At 37.4% G+C, this 19,524-nt stretch overlaps 2 protein-coding genes across 7 annotated transcripts in view; one reads left to right on the top strand and one right to left on the bottom strand.

The window, feature by feature from the left end:
* LOC128854757 (guanylate cyclase soluble subunit beta-1) overlaps positions 1-5,292 on the top strand; it is an 88,258-nt gene extending 82,966 nt beyond the window's left edge. For both annotated transcript variants that reach the window (XM_054089127.1, XM_054089126.1), the window contains exon 13: positions 5,131-5,292. In XM_054089127.1, coding sequence (XP_053945102.1) covers positions 5,131-5,292 — 162 coding nt within the window. The remainder of the gene's footprint in view (positions 1-5,130) is intronic.
* A 13-nt stretch (positions 5,293-5,305) lies between these two features.
* The window catches only part of LOC128854759 (uncharacterized), a 78,472-nt gene continuing 64,253 nt past the window's right edge, over positions 5,306-19,524 (bottom strand). For 4 of the 5 annotated variants that reach the window (XM_054089129.1, XM_054089133.1, XM_054089130.1 and 1 more), the window contains one exon: positions 5,629-6,551. In XM_054089129.1, the coding sequence (XP_053945104.1) occupies positions 5,930-6,551 (622 nt within the window). In that variant the 3' untranslated portion in view covers positions 5,629-5,929. Of the gene's footprint in view, positions 5,387-5,628; positions 6,552-19,524 lie in introns of those variants that run through there. The other variant, XM_054089131.1, reaches the window with a different exon arrangement.

The following is a 19,524-nucleotide window of genomic DNA, read 5'->3' as shown; positions in this document are numbered from 1 at the left end:
AAGACAATGCCTTAGAATCATAATATTGTCAAGGAGACCCTTTTTATCAAAAATAAGCTATTAATTTTGACTGAACCAACACTTTTGAGGAACGTAAATTAGAAGTTGTCAGTAAAAACCTAAAGTGTTTGCTTACCATGGAAACCAAAAACTTAGACTTCATCGAAACTAGACAGTACGCAAAATAGTGATATTACTAAAATTCGACTTTGGTATTTCGTTAAAATATAGACGAAGAAATCTAATTTTTGATCTCCGAGTAGGTGTGCCTTGGTTTTCGAAGAATACTGCATGTGGATCCGCTAAACATATATGTATATGAGTGTCGTATCGATGAACAGAAAACCAAAGTAGATTGAATAAAACTCTCCTTAGGTAAAACACTGATAAATGAATTTGTGTTTCTTGGAGAAATTATTTCCAAGAGGAAGGCCAAAGCGAACAAACGTATGTCCATTTACTGTTAACGATTGAAGTAAGGTGGTCTTAAAACAGGATCCTACGAAGAATACTAGAAGCAATGAGTGATGATTGAGGTTGATGACTAAAACACTAAAATGATGCAGCTTTGCAAATCGGGAGACAAATTATACAGATGTTTCTTTTTGGACTTCCATAACTATTTTAAATCAAATATTGAAAAAGGATCTTAGACTGCGATCTTCAAAATTTAAATCGGGCAAGCGCTTTTTGCGTTAAAAATTTTGCAAGACAATGTTAGAGCGATTTCGAATAGTAAACACACTTTTTGGTAGTGATAAAAACCATTTTTAAATAAATGAAAGTGTAAATAAGCGAAACTGCCGTTATTGGTTAGATTTGATTCGATTTTTGGGGGGTTGGACAAGTCCAAGCACTCAGTCAGGAGACCATTGAACTACACTCGCATACATTTCAGTAGAAAGAAAAGAGAGATAAGAGAGATAAAATGTGGGTGGTAAGACGGAAAAATTAGTTTGAGGTCACTCCTCCACAAATCTCTTGGATTCATTGATAAATCTTAATAGATCCGGAAGAGGAAAAGTATGAATATATATATCGCAACCCAATATCCCAAATCTGGTTCTGTAAAACGCCGTACAGCTACAGAGAAAATGCTCTGCTATGTCAAGACAGGATAGGTATTTCGGGCTGTCGACGACCCCCATAACAGCCATATGCTGACCACAGGCGTTGCGCCCTGTGATTACACCCACTAGTACTCTCAGGTCCTTTATGCTGAGTTTTAGAAGAAAGGTCGCTATTTTACTGTTTGGTTCTTTGGTTCACAAAGCACTTGACTGCTCTGCACGAGTTCAACGCAGACCTAAGTTATCTATGGGCAGACCTCATGATGTCGTATATCCATAGTTGAATCGTTACAGAATTGACACCTGGAGAGGGTTCAGGGCCTAGTGACATACTTTCAGAACCTTCATTAGCCAGTTTATCAACTAACTCGTTTCCTGTAACACTACAATGTTCAGGCACCCAAATAAAACTAACTTTGTTGTGTTTTGCAACACTGTTCAGTTTTGTCTTACATTCACCGACTAACTTCGAAGAGTAACGTAGGTTAGCAAGGGCTTTCAGTGCAGCTTGACTGTCACTACAAATTTCAATAGCCCGCCACTTTTTATCAATTAGCCGTTATTGGTTACATAACAGTGAAACAGAACCCAATATTAAAACATCAGCATCCACTTCACAGGCCCAAGGAGACGGTTTAGTGCGCATTGTCAAACAGTCCAACCTTTTTTTTTTAAATAGTCGAGGGCAATCAATTTCTGTGGACAATGTCTCTTATCGGTGCATACTGAATCATTATTTTCTGCCAATAATGAGAGAGCATCCTGCCTTTAGTACACACGCAAGCTGGCGCTACGCCGCACACGGCCATAGAGGCTATGATGATACTGTGCGATACTGTGCAATTTCTTCCTTAAAAATTGATAAACCGTTTCGGCGACATATCCAGGCCCCCCATGAGTTAAGGTCACGCAATCTTAACTCTATGGATTTTTTTCTGTGAAGATATCTCAGAAGTAAAGTCCAACAAACAAACCCAGTGACCACCTCAACACAAAAGGAAATTATCGTTCGCAAGGTTAATGGCATCCCGATATCAAATTCCAAGAGTATATCCGGCGAAAGGGTCAACATTTAGAGGAAATAAGTTTTAAAAAATAAAATCCGCCCTTATCTTCTTTGAAATAGTTATTGAAAGAAACGTTGATAATTAGTAATTCCATTTTAATTTAGCTTTAAATATTTAATTCTGTCATCCCAACACTCTGTGTAATTTATGAATTTACTTATAACAGTACATTTTACGAATGATGTCAGATCACCATATAGTTTCTCAAATTAAGAGGCCCTCAAATATTTAAGTCGCGTGTTTGGCAATGCAGGGCATGCGTGTAAGGCACGATCCCTTGCTTCTTGCTCACAACCCATTGGCATCTCGACGAAACTCATATTTCTGCAAACTTTCCGCGACAGTGTTAAGCAACTGCAAGTAGGACTTACAACATTTCCTTTGCACACGGCTTTCGCAGTTTTGTAGGTGGCTAACCCGGCTGCCGTAACCGAATAGGTTGGTGCGTGACTACCATTCGGAATTCCAAGAGAACGTAGGTTCGAGTCTCGGTGAAACACGAAAATGAAGAAAAGGGTTTTCTAAGAGCGGTGGCCCCTCGTCAGACAATGGCAAGCCTCCGAATGTACTTCTGCCATGAAAAAGCTCCTCATAAAAAATATCTGCCATTCGGAATCGGTTTAAAACATCCCAACATCAAAACACACGCCACAAATAGGAGGAGGAGCTCGGCCAAACACCCAAAAAGAGTGTACGCGCCAATTATATATACATATGTGCTTTTTATATTTCGGGATTAGAGAACAAAAACAAATTTTAATAATCGAAAATCACTTTATTGTTTTTCAAAATATTCTCCATGAAGATCTATACACTTTTGCATGCGTTTGAACCAATTGTCGAAGCACTTTTGCCACTCTGAATGAGGTACCTCCAAAACATGCATTCTGAATGCCGCAACCGCTTCTTCAGGTGTCGAAAAACGTTGACCTCTCAGTTTGTTTTTTACGCACGGGAATAAAAAGAAGTCATTCGGTGCCAAGTCAGGACTATACGGCGGATGACCCATTAATTCGATGTTTTGGGTGCTCAAAAATGCAGTTGTTTGAGCCGATGTGTGAGAGCTCGCATTGTTCTGGTGAAGAGTGATCCGTCTTTGGCGATTGGTTTTCCTAATTTCTTGGAAGACAACTGGCAAACTAATGGTTGTGTACCACTCAGAATTTACTGTTCTGCGTTGTTGTAGTGGTACGGTTTCGACATGTCCAGTTTTTCCGAAAAAACAGGCGACCATTTGCTTGGAAGTGCTTGGTGGGCGAACAACTTTTGTTGGATATGGCTCATCTTGAAACACCCATACTGTCACAATGTTTCGAAGCCCCGCGATCGTATTTTTTGAGTATTTCCTTCGACCAATCGACACGAGGCTTTTTTTGAGCGATTGACAAATTGTGTGGGATCCAACGCGAACAAATTTTTTTGACAGTCAAATGTTTATGCAATATTGAATGTATGCTGGTCCCACTAATGCCTAAGATTGTCTCAATCTCACGATAGGTCACAGACGATCTTGCAATATCAGTTCGCACACAGCATCAATGCTTTTCGGAACAACAACTGATTTTGGACGACCTTCACGAAATTCGTCTTGGAGTGAACTACGACCACGATTGAATTCATCATACCATCGATAAACACTGGTCCTTGATGGAGCTTCATCGCCAAAAAATGAATTAAGTTCATCCATGCAATGTTGCTGAGTTAATCCACGTCGAAAGTTGTAAAAAATAATCGCACGAAAATGTTCACGATTTAATTCCATTTTTGGACCAAGATGAATCTTTTAAGTTACTGTAAACAACACAAATAGCGCTGGTATTTCAAAACGTTCTGAGTACGTAAAAGCCAAAAAATGTCAAACTTTGAGATACAGCTGTCAGTTGCCCGATTGCAACACCAGGGTTGCCAAATCCCGAAATGTAAAAGGCACCCCTCGTACTTATAACCCGTCTCATTCTGCGCTAAACTGCCTTCCAACAATACTTACCACACACTCAACTTCTTATTACAAAAACAATAGTTTTAGTGTTGACATTCGTTGTCACTTCAATATTTTTATTTCGATTCTTCCCCATTTCGGAGTTAAATAATTTTATAATTTAAGAAACTAAGAGTCATTACAGTTTTTATTGACTCAATATATGTATTATTTATTTATTAACTCAAAAACAATATGATTCATATATAAATATTCGATATACTGCGTTAAATAACTATGTAACTACGACTTATTGAAAAAAATTAACAATTTATTTAGTTTCATACATAGTTTTAAAATACTTTTCACAAGGAAATCCAAGTTTCAAAACAATTTTGTGCAAATTAAAAAACAAAAACACAAGAAATTTTCATCAAGATTTCACATTTTTTAAACAGAATTTTTGGCAAATTTCAGCCTTGTGCATGCTCTCCATACAACGAATATTCGAAAACCCCCAACAACGTCAGCAACAAAAAAACTTCAAAAACCAACGCCATTTTCGACCGCTTTATTATAACAAAATTTAAGGGGCTATAAAACTGCATACCTGAATTTTTTTTAAATAATTGTAATTAAAAATCACGAACTTTACATGAAAATTTTCAAAGAAAATTCAACCTTTAATTTTCATTAAGACTGAAGCTTGGATTTAACTGAATGAAACTTGGACTGAACTGACCTGATGAAACTTATCTTGTGTATGCGAATAAAATATACTTTTAAAAATAAATTATTAAAATTGATGATGTGCCATAGATTTTCAACGCAGTGATGAATTGCTTAAATACGGATTTACTTATTTCCTATGTACGTTCACTTAAAGCTCAATGCAATTCAATAGATTATTTTTCAATTTAACACAATTCATCCATTGTGAGGTAAATAAATGTTAATCACAAATATTTTATCAGAAAAAGTATATTTAATTAAAACCAACTAAAATCCACAACCGTAGCATTTTTAATCCGCTCACTTTTCGATTTTCTCTTTTCTCACATTTTTATTTCCGCAGCAAGTGACGATTGGCATACATTCAGGCGAAGTGGTGACCGGCGTTATCGGTAATCGCGTGCCACGTTACTGTCTCTTCGGAAATACGGTGAATCTGACAAGTCGCACGGAGACCACAGGTGTGGCAGGGCGTATCAATGTCAGTGAGGAAACTTATCGGTGAGTGAATGACAGTGAAATTTTTCTTTTACTTTATAGAAAAATTCAACTCACTACCTTTTATCAACATGACTACTTACATAAATAGTTAGTGGATGCTACGCATTTAAAAAAAGAACACAAAAAACCAAATTAGTCTACTGCAATAGCTGAGTTGCAGTAAATAGCGAAATGAAAATGTGGAAAAATAAGTTTTGACAAAGCAAAGGTTTCCAACCACTTACTTTCAGAGATTTGTTTTATTCGCTTGGTTTTTGACTTGTTTATATGTAGCTAGCGCAAGTTGAGTAAAACTTGCGACTGAAAGTTCGTCTTAGTTTGTTAAAAGTTTTACGCACTGTTTTATATTTTTTTTTAACTGGTAGTCATGAATTCGTAAACTACATCGGATGAATACATGAAGGCAACCCTTTCCACTTTTTTCAGTTTTTTTTTTTTTTTTTGAAATTGAAAATTGTAAGCACGCAAAAGGCAATTCACTCATAGCTGCTGAGTCTGACAAAAACTTTCCAGTTTTGTTTCTAACCGCTGTTGTTCATTTGATAGCAGTGTAATTGCTTATATGTAGAGCTACATTTATACCAGTTTATGTAACTCACTACTTTATACTTACTTCATATATGTAGTTGAGGCGATGACGGCTAGCTTAACTGGCGCTCAATGCAATCGTCGACCTCAGTTTCAGTATCACAATTTTCGTTCTTGTTATTGCTGCTATTGTTACTGTTGCTACTGCACTGCAGCATCGTTTCATCATCGCAGCTGTCACTATTACTACTGGCACTAGTTTTGGCAGTCAACTGCACCTGCATCGGACTGATAATGTCCTCTGCTAATGGCTTCTGCACCACAACCACTAAACCATTTCGATTTTCTGCCTCTAATTGCACTTCTGCAATCTCCACCGATTCCTCTTCAAACACTGTCGCCAAATCGCCCACCATTATTACTTGGTGTTCATTTGGCCGATTTGATTCCAACAACAGACTTTCTATGACATCTACGCCCATTTCCACATCCACCGACGACTGGTCATCATCCCTGGATTCAGCAAAATGTACTCGCTTTTTGGCACCGCTCACTGCACCGCCGCTGAGTTGTAGCTTTTCCAATGCCGCATTATTTTCAGCATCGTCCTCTTTCTGTGGTCCTTCTAGCTCTTCCATCAAGTCAATATAACGCTGCAGGCGTCGCGGTAGTCGGAGTGTATCGATTCCGTTGGGGAGTTCGCAGTTTTGGCGCAGCAAGTCACGTATGAGGCATCTGCAACATGTTGACAAGAAATTTAGTACTTAGTATTTCGTGAAATAGAAACGAAAGCTTGGTGAGATTTTTAAAACAAGTAAAAGTAACAAAAAGTCAAAAGTTAAGAAGATGCAAAAATAAAAATATTCAGAATGAAAAGGAAAGTTGGCGGGCACATTGTCGCCTTTTGTGTGCATACACATATATACATATATGTATATACACAAATATCAAGCAAAACAGAAAAAATGTGACGCTTCATATTTTCAGCCGAGACTTTGAAAAAAGTTTGCAAAGTTTTCCTTTCGCCTGGCTCGTTGTTGATGTTAACACACACCAGAGCGCCAAGACGAAAGTTTCGAGTCATTGAAGTGATGCATTCCATACGAAAAAACAATTTCATCGTGGTCTCCAATAGCTGTATTGAACGTTGTAGACAAATATTCAGAAAGTTTGGGCGCAGCAAAAATACAATAAAAAAATCCAAAAGAAAAGTGTACATAAAGAATAATAAATATAAAAGAAAAAAGAACAATAAAATTAAAAATAAAAAAAACACAGTGCCAGTTTACTAAATTTTATACACTCCCAAGAAACTTTATCACTCAGTAAAAATATTAAAAGTTTTCTTTTGTATTAAATCGTAAAATCTATAGAGGCTCAATGTGCAGTTAGTGAGTTTATTTATAATGCAGAAAAAGTAATAAGCAAATTAATTTTTTATGTTTTCGGGTATTAACGACACTTCAAAATTATACAGTTGTTGCTTAAACAGCATGAAAGGGGAGGAAGTAAGGCTGACCAAATGGGTAGCGGTGCACTATACGCCAGAAATTTGCATACATTGAAAATATATTTTTTTGCTTACTTCGTAAAACAGACACCAGATCAGACACAAACAATTATTTCTTTTCATATTAAAAATATATAACTTACTTATTTATTTACGTGAAATATAAGTATAAAAAATAAATAAATAATTGGCGTGTACTCCCCCTATTTGTGGTGTGCGTCTTGATGTTATTCCACAAATGGAGGGGCCTATAGTTTTAAGTCGACTCCGAATGGCAAATAGTTTTTAAGGGGGTCTTTTTCATGACAGAAACACACTCGGAGGTTTGCCATTGCCTGCCGAGTGGCGACCCCCACTTCCAAATGGTAGTCACCCATTCGGCTACGGCGACTGCCAATTATATTACACAGTTAAGGTGGCGGCAAAGGCTATTGGCCTGAAATATGTAACATTTTGGCCAATATTTCTTTCCGGCGTTTTTCATACTGATAATGGAAACAATTTTACAAAAGCCAGGCGGAAATCACAGCTCACACAGTAGCGATTTTTTTTAATAATATTCGAGCTAAATATTTTTTTTAACCAAAACCATATGAATCAAACTTTCAAATTTTAGAAAAGAACTGGAAATTCTCATCAAAATTTTTAACTATTTAACATGACAATTTATTTGCTTTTCATTAATATTATTTGAAATTATTAGAAATTTAGGCAGGAGATCAGCCAGCAGGCTGTAAGTAATTAGCCAGATAACGTATGTACTTAGACCAATAGGCTAGGCGTAAATATTTAACAAATAGCTTTTCCATGTCAAGTGCTCCAAATATTTAGGTCAGTTCTTCTAAATATAATATATTTTTATTATATTTCCAGGCTTGTATAATTGGATGTGAACTGAAAAGAAATGTTGAAAAAAAATTATATAATTTTGAGATTTATTCAATGTTGAAAATTCCAGCATACAATTTTTTAAAATGAAATTTCTTCCGTTATTTTTAACATTTTTATAAATCCTTTTTCACTTTTGTAATAGGACTATGAATAAGTTCGTTACGGTTTTACAACAGATGGCGTAACTTGATTATTATTCCATCGATCCACATTTCCAAACATTCATTGGAGAGCTACTGTCGTAAGGCACAAACGTCAGTATAAGTTTTTTATTTGAAGCGTAAACAACAATATTTTTACCACACTTGAAAATGTCGAATTTCGTGCCAAATAATGTGTTTTTGCGGGGAATTCTTCTTCATTATTTTAATATGAAGAAAAAAGCAGCCGAAAGTCATCGTATCTTGGTGGAAGTTTATGGTGAGCATGCTCTATCTGAGCGAACGTGCCAGAAGTGGTTTGCACGCTTTAAAAGTGGTGATTTTGGCTTGGAAGACGAAGAACGCGAGGGTGCGCCGCCAAAGTTCATGGATACCGAATTGGAGGAATTGCTCGATCAAGATCCGGCTCAAACGCAAGAAGAGGTTGCAAAAACTTTGGGAGTTGATCAATCAACCATTTCCAAACGTTTAAAAGCCATGGGAATGATCCGAAAGGTAGGCCATTGGGTGCCGTATGAATTGAAGCCAAGAGACGTTGAACGCCGTTTTATGGCATGCGAACAACTGCTTCAACGGCACAAAAGAAAGGGTTTTTTGCATCGAATTGTGACTGGCGATGAAAAGTGGGTCCATTACGACAATCCAAAACGTCGGGCAACGTATGGATACCCTGGCCATGCTTCAACATCGACGTCGGCGCAGAATATTCATGGCCTGAAGGTTATGCTGTGTATCTGGTGGGACCAGCTGGGTGTTGTGTATTATGAGCTACTGAAACCGAATGAAACGATTACGGGGGATGTCTACCGACGACAATTGATGCGTTTGAGCCGAGCACTGCGAGAAAAACGGCCGCAATACGCCGATAGACACGACAAAGTTATTTTGCAACATGACAATGCTCGGCCACATGTTGCACAAGTGGTCAAAACATACTTAGAAACGCTCAAATGGGATGTCCTACCCCACCCGCCGTATAGTCCAGACCTTGCGCCATCCGATTACTATCTCTTCCGATCGATGCAACATGGCCTGGCTGACCAGCACTTCCGTAATTACGATGAAGTCAAAAAATGGATCGATTCGTGGATTGCGGCAAAACCGACCGAATTTTTCACAAAGGGAATCCGTGAATTGCCAGAAAGATGGGAAAAAGTAGTAGTAAGCGATGGACAATATTTTGAATATTAAATTTGTAACCATTTTACGTCAATAAAGTTTCAAATTTCGAAAAAAAACCGCGCGAACTTATTCATAGTCCTATTAGTAAAAAATATACTGTGAGAATTTTTCAGATTCTTTGATAAAACTGAAAATATCCCCCAGTTTAAGTGAAGAAATTTTACTGCTTCTCATGACCCTCACAGAGAAAATGCTAAGTGTCATCCACCTCCTCTAAGCAAGACAGGTAAATCGGGTCCTCAATGATTTCAATGGTGGTTATATGTTGACCCCATGAATTGTGCCCTGTAATAATACTGACCATCAACCGAACGTCTTTTCTTCCAAGTTTTAGAAGAAAGTTCGACAGTTTTGTATTCGGCAGCGTTTGGGTACTGCATACATAATCGCTGATCCATTTCTTGATTCCTGCCGAACTGATTCCGATTATTGGCTCTGGTCCCTGTTCCTATCGGCAATTTCATTCCCTTGAACCCCGCTGTGTCCTGAGCCCATATAAGTACGAGGTTATTACGTCTTGCAACAGAATAAAGCTTCTTCTTACATTCTTGAACCATCTTTGAGGTTTGCTTTGCGTTCTCCAGAGCCTTTAGCGCAGCCTGACTGTCACTAAAGAATCCAATCTATTTCTCGCTTCATCTCCTCTCAATTAACCATTCTGTTCTATTCAGAATGGCAAATATTTCCGTTTGGAAAACAGCTGCCATTCCCCCCATAGCATAGTGATACTTATTACTATCGTTTAAGTACCATCCGGCTTCAGACAGTATTTCATTCGTGAACCCGTCGGTAAAGAAAATATCCGTCAAACCTCCCTGCATGCATTCTGGATTGCTCCATTTCGTCAACATCTGACATTAAATTTCCTTCCAAACGAAACTATGGGTATCAGGTCGTCTTTAGGTGCCAAAAAATAGTGGATACTGCTCAGATAGCATCTTAAAGATTTCTCTGTGTTCCGAAATTCCGACTTCGTGCAAGAGACTGTAATATGCAATATGTAGACTGCTTTTATTAATTCCTGTTGTATCTTAAGATCCAGGGGAGCAAATCAGGCACAGCATTTAGGGCATCACCAGAGGTTGTACTCATGGCACCCGTGATCCATAAACATACAATTCTTTGCAGCCTGTATAGTTCCCGGATTGTGGACTTAACCATGCTTCGTCGCCACCAGATCACAGAAGCGTAAGTGATGATTAGTCTGATTAGTGCTGTGTATATCCATAGGACCACAGCAGGTTTCAGACCCCAGGTTTTGCCAAAGGCTCTGCGGCATTGCTGAAAAATCCTCAATGCGCGATTCACCTTCAGTGAAACGTGTGTCTCCCAAGTCAGCTTCTTATCCAAGATTACTCCTAGATATTTAACTTTCTCAGACAAACTGAGTGTCACACCTTTGAGTGCTGCAAAACTAAGTCCATCCAGTTTCCGTTTTCTCGTGAACAAGACTAAGATAGTTTTGTACGGATTGATGGAAAGACTTTGTCTCGTACACCAGTCGTCTACTTGATCCAGAATTCTCTGCACTTTTATGCAAAGCCTTCTTAAGGATTTATCGGATGTTAGCGTACAGACATCGTCCGCATATGTTTGAGTATGAAAACCGAGTTCCTGCATTTCCGTTAGCAGAGAGTCGACGACGGAGCAACACAGCAACAGAGAACGAACACCGCCTTGGTATAATCTAATATGTGTTTGTATTTATGTATATTTATTATTATTATTTCGTGTACAAAGATTCTTACAAACTACTTGATTAATTAAATAGCTTGAATCTGAAGCTACATAAAGTCTATAACTTGAGAATAAGGCAAAGTCGAATCCATCTTGATATCGGCTCATTATATGCGTAATTAAATTGGTGAACGGCAACAGTAAAGCATGTCCAAATTCGCCTTCAGACTGATGGAAATTGAAAAAAAGTAAAACTCGAAGATACAAAACCTTATTTAAATCTTCCCAAATACTCAAAAACTCCGATGAAACTCCTGCGTATGCTCTTGATATCTGACGTGACGCGGAGTGAATATTATATTAGTATATGTAAGTATACGTATACTACATAGAAGTGTACAACAACTTCCAAAGTCTGTTTGGAAACTCTTTAGGTTTGATTAATAACACAAGTTAACAAAACATTTTTTTCTGGTTCTTATTTTAATGCACAAAATCTGATGCTAGACATCGAATGGATCATTTACCCATTAATAGTTTTCAAACTAGTCTTTTGTTTTACTTCGATAAAGGGTGATACGGGAAACACCGCACAAATATAACAAAATCAAAAATATTCACATTTGGGCTTGATTTTTTATTTTAATTTAGATATTCATGTTATTATTAATCATTCTTATTGAATTAAATTGACTTTTTTTTTTTTTTTCAAACTCCATTTATTCCATACAATCTGTCATAACAATAACAATAAGTACTATTTTTACCTACAATTTAAATAATAATAGCTTAGAGTAAGAATTCCCACTGGAATTCGTTACTTAATAATGAGCAACATATAACATATACATATATTATACAATTTTACAACTTTTGCATTTACGTATATTACGGTTTAAATCTTTGCATTAAATCGTTAGGCTGACATTTTTTTAATCTTGAGGAGTAGCTTATCTTGGAAAGGTTATTTGCTCGATTATTCGGATGAGTGGCAAGTCGGTTGTTGTATCTCTGGCTGAGGTTGTTTATTTCTTCGAAAACTGTCGTAACTTTTAGGTCACGGTGCAATATCTCGTTTCGTACAAACCATGGCGCATTGGCACACATGCGGAGCACCTTTGACTGAAATCTTTGCATGATTTCTAGATTTGATTTTGCTGCTGAGCCCCATAATTGAACGCCATACGTCCATATCGGTTTCAGAATAGCTTTGTAGATAAGCACCTTATTGTCTAGTGTAAGTGCTGAATTGTAGCCGATTAACCAGTGTAGCGATCGCAAATTCAGTCCAAGTTGCTTTCGCTTTAAAAATATATGCGATCGCCAAGTAAGACGCCGGTCTAATAGAATACCTAAATATTTGGCATTATCTGTTTGTGGTATTGGAACGCTGTTAAGAGATCCGGCAGGACATGAACCATTTCGAATAGTGAATGTTATCTGCGTCGATTTGCTTTCGTTTGCTTTTATGCGCCATTTTTTCATCCAGCCGCTAACACTGTTAGGGTTTTCTTGTAGGTAATCAGAAGCAATTGAGGGAAGGGTACTCCTGGCCATGACGACAGTATTATCTGCATACGTGGCTGTATATGTGTTCTTTGATAGTGGAAGATCTGCCGTGAACAAAGTGTACAAGACGGGGCCTAGAACACTTCCTTGTGGTACACCTGCTCTGATTGCGTGAAGGTTAGTGGTTTCGTTGTTTACTTTAACAAGAAAATGTCTATTTTGCAAATATGATTTTATGAGCATATAACAGTTGCGCGGTAAGCCCTGCTTAAGCTTGTATAGCAGGCCTTCATGCCAGACTTTATCGAAGGCTTGCGTTATATCTAAAAATGCCGCTGTACAGAATTGCCGCCTCTCAAGTGCTTGTCTAGCGAAATCATACACACAATTAACTTGCTCTATGGTGGAGTGATACTTACGAAAACCAAATTGGTGGGCTGGAATGAGATTTCTTTGCGCAATTATTGGATTTATCCTTTTTAAAAGCAGCTTTTCGAAGAGCTTGGAGACAACAGGCAATAGGCTTATTGGCCTGTAATTGGATACCACGCTCGGGGTCTTCCCTGGCTTTTGTATAAGGATGATTTCAGCAACTAGACTTTTTATGATTTTAGTTTTTCATAAAGCTATTAAATAAATTTTCTTAAATATTTATACAAATTGCTGAAAATTGTATATGGTTTCTACAAAAGTAAACTTTGGTAAAAAAATGCGGATTTTTAATTTTATATTTTGTTATATTTTGTTCACTTTAGATAATTTATTTATTTGTGCATACATTTTTATATTCAAAGATCAAATAAATTAAATAAATAAATCCTTTTTTCAGTAAATTTTAAACTAAAAAATTTGCCATCTAGGGTGCAATATTTATCATATTTATCACTATGGTGATTCCAAAAACTGGGGTTCACACACTCGTCAGGCATGCCCGGGGTTAATTTAAAAGTAGTTATTATTTGAATTAAAGGCAGTTTTGTTAGTAAAAGTAATTTAGTTGCTTGTACTTTTCATACTACAACTTATTGAATTTCAGCCATTCATAAACAAGAGCATGTTCGCGGTCCTAAAATCCAAAATATCAAAGCTGTAATATATATATATAAATATATATTTGGGCGGGTCGATTTAAAAATCGCTCATTGCTCTGTGAAAATCGTATTCTAGGGATCAAAATAAGATACTTTGCCGAAAGAACCATACCTCTAAAAAGAATTCTGATGTCCCCCAATTTAAAAAGATCACCATTTTTGGCCTGTACATGAAAAAATCAGCTAAATGGCTATGTTTTTTCTTTATTTTTATTTATTTAATATATAATAATATTTATTATTTATTTATAATAATATCTATTTTTTCTCTTAAGAAATTTATTTAGTCAGAACATATGTAAATGAAAAAATTAATTTAAATGAGTTATAGAAAAGAAACTAAAAAGTTCGACCCAAATTGGGGGACATCAGAATTCGTTTTAGAGGTATGGTTCCTTCGGCAAAGTTTCTTATTTTGATCCCTAGAATATGATTTTCACAGAACAATGGGCGATTTTTTTGCCTCCCCACAAATCGACCCGGCCTAATATATATATATATATAATAGGTATACTTTTAATTACCAGAACTCGAAAAAACCCGATATCCAATTGTTTACAAGAAACATGAAGTTTCATAAAATTTTCTGCAATTTGAATTTTTTTTTATTTCAATTAAAATTTGAAAGAATACAAACCAAAAAAGCAAAAGATATAAAGCATCTTATAAATATCTGGAACTGCAATATTCGACAGCAAAAACTTAAAATGTTCATCATTACTATTTTGTTTTTACCAAGCATTTCCTACTGCAGGAAGTTTCGGTTCACACATTTTACTCTTCATATGAAAACTATTTATCATCTTTGCCATATCAAATTTCTTCACTGCTCATGAAAACTGACAGCACACACTTTACTCTCATTCATTATAACACCCGACCCCAATTTAAATTGATAAATAATAGAAATTCACGCAAGGTATCAAAAAACGTTCTTTTTTTTTGCAACGCCAATTTGTCATTTTATCCGATCCAATTGGCACAAATTGCCGTTCGAATTGCCAGTCAAATTACTTTATTTTCAAACGAATTCGCTCGCATGCTCGATTTGATTGTCCGCTTGCGTGCTGTTTTTCTTTCCGTTTTTCAGCACATTTCTAATCTAACCTGAATATGTCATATGAAATTTATGATTGACCTTTTTGACATAGCACAGAAGGAGAATAATATTTCATTAGAAATTCATGGGCATTTGGCAGCGAAAAAACTTTTGTGTTAGTAGATTTCGTAATATTTCTTTAGCGCGTGGAAAATAGTATCTGCTCTCATACATATGTATATGTACATTCATATGTATGTACATAGATATATCAAAAGCAATTTTTCGTCACCAACGTCACAAATAACGAAAAAAAAAACTTAAATTTTTTTAGTATAAAGGCTTTTATGTACATGAACTAAGACAGAAGGCGCCAACTATACATATATGGTTCATATACATAATATACATATATATTTATGTACAGAAAACTGTTTACAAAACCTTCATTTGCGAATTATACAGCATAGAATTCGTTGTTTTTTCTTCGGCATTAATTCGTTCATCTTTTCAATAACAAGAAATTTTTATAAAAATCATTTTCCGTGCGTTAGTGACCGGCTTTAGTAATTAAGATTAGGGATAGGTATTAGTGTCATTAGAATTATGCCGTTCGGGCATTAGAATTATTATAGTAGGTATGTGCTAAGAAAATGTTTAAACTAGATGAATTCATCATTATCCGAATTTTATTTAAAAACGCAAGTGAAACTCTCATACAAAATATTGATCTCGCCTAAAGTATATTAGTAAAGTGTGCCAAATACTTTCATGTACCCTTAGTAACCTTATTTTAACAAATACAAAAAACTATTTTCAAAAAGTTTGTTTGCACATTTACGCCATTTTAACCGATTTATTTTTTATATTCAAAAATACAACACACAAATTTGTACGTTGGATATTTGTTTCTGTATTTGTTTTGGCTTTTTTTTTCAAAAAATTCGTTGTGATATTTTTAAGTGATCTAATTTTCGGAGAACGTTGATAATTTTTAGCTCTATTTAATTTTTTTCTTTTTTGTCAAAAAAAATGGCACACTTCATTAATACACCCTGAACTCGCCAAAACATTGTTCGTCGCTGACAGTAGCCTGGAGAGTGTAATGCGTCTAGGATGAGGGATTCCAAGTATATGTTTACTTATAAAGAATGAAAATAATTTTTTGCTTTGGTCATACGAGCGCCTGTCTATAGGCAACACCTTTATGACCATTACCGGTAGGGCAGTCGCTGAGCGTTTGTTATGGAATTTTTGTTAATGAACCAAACAATGGGGATTCACTTAATGTGTCACATAGTGTCCCATTTGAACTATTTTTCACAGTTCATACATATGTATATAGTATTGTTATCAATATCTTCAAAGCCAGTTGGTGTTATGTGTTTATTTGGATATTTGAAATAGTGAAAAAAATGCAACATTCCCAACAGTAAATTCATCTAAAACTTATTTTTTCGTTTGGCTTAAAGGAAGAGAATGCTCTGGAATAATTTTTTTAATGAATAAAATTAATTATTTATTTCGACCTTTGCGCGCTCCATTGCTTGTCAGTTTGTATAGTGCAGCTGTCTAGTTCACAAGTGTCAAATATGATCACGTACGATGCCATTTACAAAAATTATAAATATTCCTATAAGGTGATTAATTTTGCGCTACCTTGTATTTAAGTATAGTATAAGGGTTTAAGATGTTGACGAAGAACTACAAGCATGATTGCAATCATTATCACCTATGCATCAGTGGTCTGGATGAGCAGACTATCCCTAGTGGGAGTCAAGAGGACCTTATCGAGACTACAACGCACTGTGGCCATCTGTTGCACCGGAGCTTTTCCGACTACTTCAGGCCCGGCACTAGATGCTCTGATTGGTTTACCACCACTTGATGCTTTCATCCGAGGAGAGGCCTTGAAGGCCATCTGCAGACTGAAACACAGTGGGAACTGGTACGGCCCTTGTCCGGCATTGGAACACAGAGAAGGCATGGACATCGATCCAACGATTCTCTCCATGCCCCTTGACTCCATGCCATCAAGGGTCGTACTTGAAAAGAGATACAGTGTAGTGCTACCAGAGGCTCAGTTGTGGGGAGACTCAGAAAATGAGCCCGGCAAACACTGTTTTCGCATTTTTACGGATGGCTCCAGGACCGAGCATGGCTCCGGCTCTGGGGTCTACGTGGAATCCAGCGGGACAAAACTGCACTTTGCTCTTGGAATGCATGCATCTGTGTTTCAAGCGGAGGTGTATGCAGTTCAAGAAGCGATGAACTTTGTTGTGGAAAAACGATGGAGAGGCAGATCTATATGTGTCTGCAGCGACAGCCAAGCAGCGCTTATGGCCTTAGACAGCCCTCAAACCACATCAGGGGTAGTGAAGTCCTGTAAATCCAGGCTGAACTATGTCGGCAGACATAATAGCCTGATGCTAACATGGGTCCCGGGACACGTGGGTATCGCGGGTAACGAGACCGCTGACTTCTTAGCTAAGGTGGGCTCTGAGGCCAACTTCTTTGGCCCAGAGCCCGCTTTGCCACTCCCCTCTGCGGCCATCACGGCCACGGTTAGCAAATGGGTAACTACTACCCACAAGCGAGCTTGGCAGGCTGAAAGAGGCTGCAGATGGACAAAATTGATGTTACCTGTCATGTCCGATCGACTGTCGCAAACCCTTCTGTCATTAAGCAGAGGGGAGTGCAGACGGCTGGTTGGACTGATGACGGGCCACTTTCTGTGGGCAAAGCACATGGAAAGGTTGGGCATCTCAGACAGTGTACTCTGCCCAGCTTGTGAAGAGGAGGATGAGACGGCGGACCACTTCCTGTGTGTCTGCCCCGCCTTCGCTCGAATCAGGTTTGAGGTCTTTGGCACTGATGTGTTAAGAAGCGACCATCTTGGCTCCTTGGCACCACAAGATCTACTCAGATTTCTTTGGAGATCGGGTAGATTTAAAGAAAATTAAAAGGGAATCCAAGTGTAGTACAATGGACTCAATTAATGTCTGAGTGCTGCACTTGCTAGTTGTCCCGACAAAAAAAAAAAAAAAAAAAAAAAAAATGGTTGCTATTTAAGGCAGAAAGAAACTGTGTCATGCTAAACATGGGCATATTTGTAACACGGAATATTCGTACACTTTTACTCCTCTTTTGCTACAAATTACTCTTCTTAAGACTCAGTGAAACAATGTGGCCTAATCCTGGCGCAACAATAACAAAAGATGGTCTGACGATTTTATTCTTCAGCATGCCTAGCGGTCAACCCAGATTTAGTGACGTAGGCTTACTGTTGTCTAAGCAAGCGGCACTGATAGAATGGAAACCGTACTCAGATCACATCATAGTTTCGCGTTTCCGATCTCGTGTCCTAAATATCATCTGCATATAATATCATGCTCCCACGGAGACAGCTCCCTACTCCGAAAAGAAGGTCTTCTATAGCCTTTTGTCAAGGACAACAGCAAACACCGCGAATGATAACGTGGGCCTTTGCTCCCCCGCTCGACCATAGGAAATTATATATATATATATATATATATGGTAAGGCAGGAAGAAAATGTTCATTATCCTGTGTCCTTCCTGGTAATCTTGAACCACCTAAACCTTACAATGGTCTCACTATTGTTAGTAAAGGACATGATGGCCAATGTATTCAAGACAACAAACAGCACTGGATGCGCCTAAGGAGAAAACGTATTTTTGCAAATAACCATATTAAGTTAACTGGCGTACTCCCTTTGATTCTGCAAGTTCTGCTTATGTTTGACGCTGGATCAGTTAAAATTTGTATTTCCAAGCTTTCTTCTTTTGACGGTTAAGTAGCGCTTGGGTCGAGATTTCCAAACAAAAGAATATTTAAAACGTATTAATATTTTCAATGCTGTATATCTCTTGGTTCTTAGCAGCACCAGTTTTTCCTCATGTAAGACTTTGATGTTAGTAGTGTTCAGTTTTATTTTTCAAATTAATTTCGAAGTCTTCAGTTGGAATCACGGATATTCACGTATGAAACTATGTTGATTGTCTTTCAGATTCCGATGATAGCGAAAATGAAGACGACGTGCATTCCACTACTCATATAGACAATGATGCAAATAAGATTAAATAAAGGCTAGACTAAGTTGAACCAGTGTGAACTTTTCAAAATTTTTAGAAGATCCCTTATTTCTGCAGAAATCATGTGTTTACACGCTCATCGTCTCGGCGTGTCTGCCTATTAGGCAGTGCCCCGTTATAATGGAAATCACTGTGCTAAGACTATGTGTTTATTGTGCCTTAGCAGACATTCTGTGCGTTTAGTATTGAGAGTGGTCACTATGGTCGGGCGATTCTGCAGGTGGGTTGGTTACGCCATATTTCATTCGCTACTCTTACAATTTACTCAAAAATAAGTAGCTTACAAATCTGTTACTCATCAGTCAACTTGGGGCCAAGCCTTGCTAGTTTCTCTGCCTGCAGTTACCCTCCATATCGCAATATCCGCCCACCCTTCGAACTTTCATTTCCCCGAAATAGCCATCCGTAGTAGTACACCACCGCCATCGCTTTGCATACTAGTATATCTGCAACTGTGAGTCTACAATCTTGCTTCCTATCAAATACAAGGCCTAGATATTTAGCGTGGCAAATGCTAAAAATGGTCACATAGATT

This window comes from Anastrepha ludens, chromosome 2 (assembly GCF_028408465.1).
Source record: "Anastrepha ludens isolate Willacy chromosome 2, idAnaLude1.1, whole genome shotgun sequence".
In the NCBI taxonomy this organism is placed as follows: domain Eukaryota; kingdom Metazoa; phylum Arthropoda; class Insecta; order Diptera; family Tephritidae; genus Anastrepha; species Anastrepha ludens.
Note: the sequence above shows the minus strand (reverse complement) of the source record. Positions and strands in the feature narration are given on the sequence as shown.